Raw genomic sequence first — 2,380 nt, 5'->3', positions numbered from 1 at the left:
TGGTTGAAGACATTATGGAGGTATTTATTGATGATTTCTCCATGGTGGGTGATTCATTCGAGGACTGTCTTCACAATTTAAGAAGAGCGCCTAAAGATGTGTGGAGACAAATTTAGTGCTAAACTAGGAGAAGTGCCATTTTATGGTACAAGAAGGAATAGTCTTGGGTCATCGAGTGTCTAGCAAAGGAATTGAGGTTGACCATGCTAAGGTTAACGTGAATGAGAAGTTGCCACTGCCCACTTCGGTCAAGGCAGTGAGAAGTTTCCTTGGGCACGCCGGATTCTACCGGCGATTATAAAAGATTTCTCTAAGATTGCTAACCCTTTATGCAAACTCCTTGAAAAGGATCAGCCCTTTGTGTTTTCTAATGATTGCAGGTTAGCATTTGAGGAGCTGAAGAAGAGATTGGTGACTGCACCCATCATTGTTGCACCCAACTGGGAGCAACCGTTCGAGCTCATGTGCGACTATGCTATCGGAGCAGTCTTGGGGCAACGAAAGGATAAGCTGATGCACCCAATTTATTATGCAAGCAGAACGCTAAGCGGTGCACAACTCAATTATACCGTGACTGAAAAGGAGATGTTAGCTGTAGTTTTTGCATTCGACAAATTCAGGTCTTACTTGATTGGTTCAAAAGTTATTGTTTATACTGACCATGCAGCAATTAGGTACTTGATAGCAAAGAAGGTGTCAAAGACACGCTTGATCCGCTGGGTTCTTTTGCTACAAGAATTTGATCCGGAGATCCGTGACAGAAAAGGGACAGAGAACCAGGTAGCTGACCACCTCTCAAGGTTGGAAGGAGCTGAAAAGAAGGTAGAAGTTGAAGATATAACAGAGACATTCCCGGATGAATAGTTACTAGCAGTGACAATGGAGGAGACACCATGGTATGCTGATATTGCTAATTATTTAGCAAGCGGTATTGTACCTTATGAACTCTCTTCAATTCAAAAGAAAAAGTTCTTTCGTGATTGTCGGTTTTATTATTGGGATGAACCTCTACTTTTTAATATATGTGTAGATAACATGATCCGGAGGTGTATCCCCGAGAAAGATCAACCTTCTGTTTTGCAGGCTTGCCATGATTCACCATATGGTGGACACTTTGGAGGGATTCGGATAGCAGCTAAGGTGTTGGAATCGGGCTTGTATTGGCCAACTCTGTTCAAGGATGCCCATGCTTGGGTGAAGAGCTGCGATGAGTGCCAAAGGACAGGCAACATATCTTGACGTCACGAGATGCCGATGACTACCATTCAAGAGGTGGAGGTATTTGACATGTGGGGGATTGACTTTTTGGGGCCATTGGTCAGCTCGTATGGTAACAAATATGTACCGGTGGCAATTGACTATGTCTCAAAATGGGTTGAAGCTGTGGCTCTCACAACCAATGATGCAAAGGGGGTGACAGGCTTTCTAAAGAAAAAAATCTTCACACTCTTTGGAACCCCAAGAGCTGTAATCAGAGATGGTGGAACCCATTTTTGCATTAGAGCGTTTGCACGACTGTTGGAAAAGTATGGAGTTCGTCATAAGGTGACCACCCCTTATCACCCATAGTCGAGTGGGCAAGTTGAAATGTCAAACCGGGAAATCAAAAGTGTCCTAACCAAGACGGTGAATGCGACAAGGACTGATTGGGCGAAGAAGCTGGATGATGCATTATGGGCATACCACACAACATTTAAAACTCTAATTGGTATGTCACCATACAAGTTGGTGTTTGTAAAAGCATTTCACCTTCCGGTAGAGCTCGAGCATAAAGCCCTTTGGGCACTACGGCAGTTGAATTTGGATATGGAGACTGCCGGCACCAATAGAGTCACTGGGTTACATGAACTCGAGGAATTCAGGTTCCATGCATTTGAGAATGCAAGATTGTACAATGAAAGGATGAAAATGATGCATGATAAGCATATCCTAGATCAGAACTTCAAACTGGAGATCTAGCGTTGTTATACAACTCGAGATTAAGATTGTTTCCGGGTAAACTGAAGTCCCGATGGTCAGGACCCTTCAGAGTGGTGCAAGTGTTCCCAAGTGGAGCTGTGGAAATTGAATCTGAAGATGGCACAAATAAGCTCAAAGTGAATGGGCAAAGGTTGAAACATTACCTTGTAATGGTCGAAGAAAAGGGGGATAGAGTGGTGATATCTTTGGAAGAGCCCTAATATATGAGCGAAGAGTAACAATGGAAGCTTGCATCGTGACGCGACGTTAAATCAGGCGCTTCCTGGGAGGCAACCCATGGTTTGTTGTAAATTGTCATGCCGCGACGTTAAATTAGGCGCTTGTTGGGAGGCAACCCATCATTTTTTCTTTGATTCCTGTTTTTTTGTAATTGATTTTTGAACGGTGACAATATTGATCG

General features: G+C 43.5%; 1 protein-coding gene across 1 annotated transcript; it reads left to right on the top strand.

Annotated features, from left to right (window-relative positions):
- Positions 1-1,587: 1,587 nt before the first annotated feature.
- LOC109243504 lies at positions 1,588-1,959 on the top strand. The gene has a single exon (XM_019410450.1). The coding sequence runs from the start codon at positions 1,588-1,590 to the stop codon at positions 1,957-1,959; it is 372 nt and encodes a 123-aa protein (XP_019265995.1).
- The last annotated feature ends 421 nt before the right edge of the window (positions 1,960-2,380 follow it).

This window comes from Nicotiana attenuata, unplaced genomic scaffold (assembly GCF_001879085.1).
Source record: "Nicotiana attenuata strain UT unplaced genomic scaffold, NIATTr2, whole genome shotgun sequence".
NCBI classification, from domain to species: Eukaryota; Viridiplantae; Streptophyta; class Magnoliopsida; order Solanales; family Solanaceae; genus Nicotiana; species Nicotiana attenuata.
This window is presented reverse-complemented; position numbering and strand designations above follow the sequence as displayed.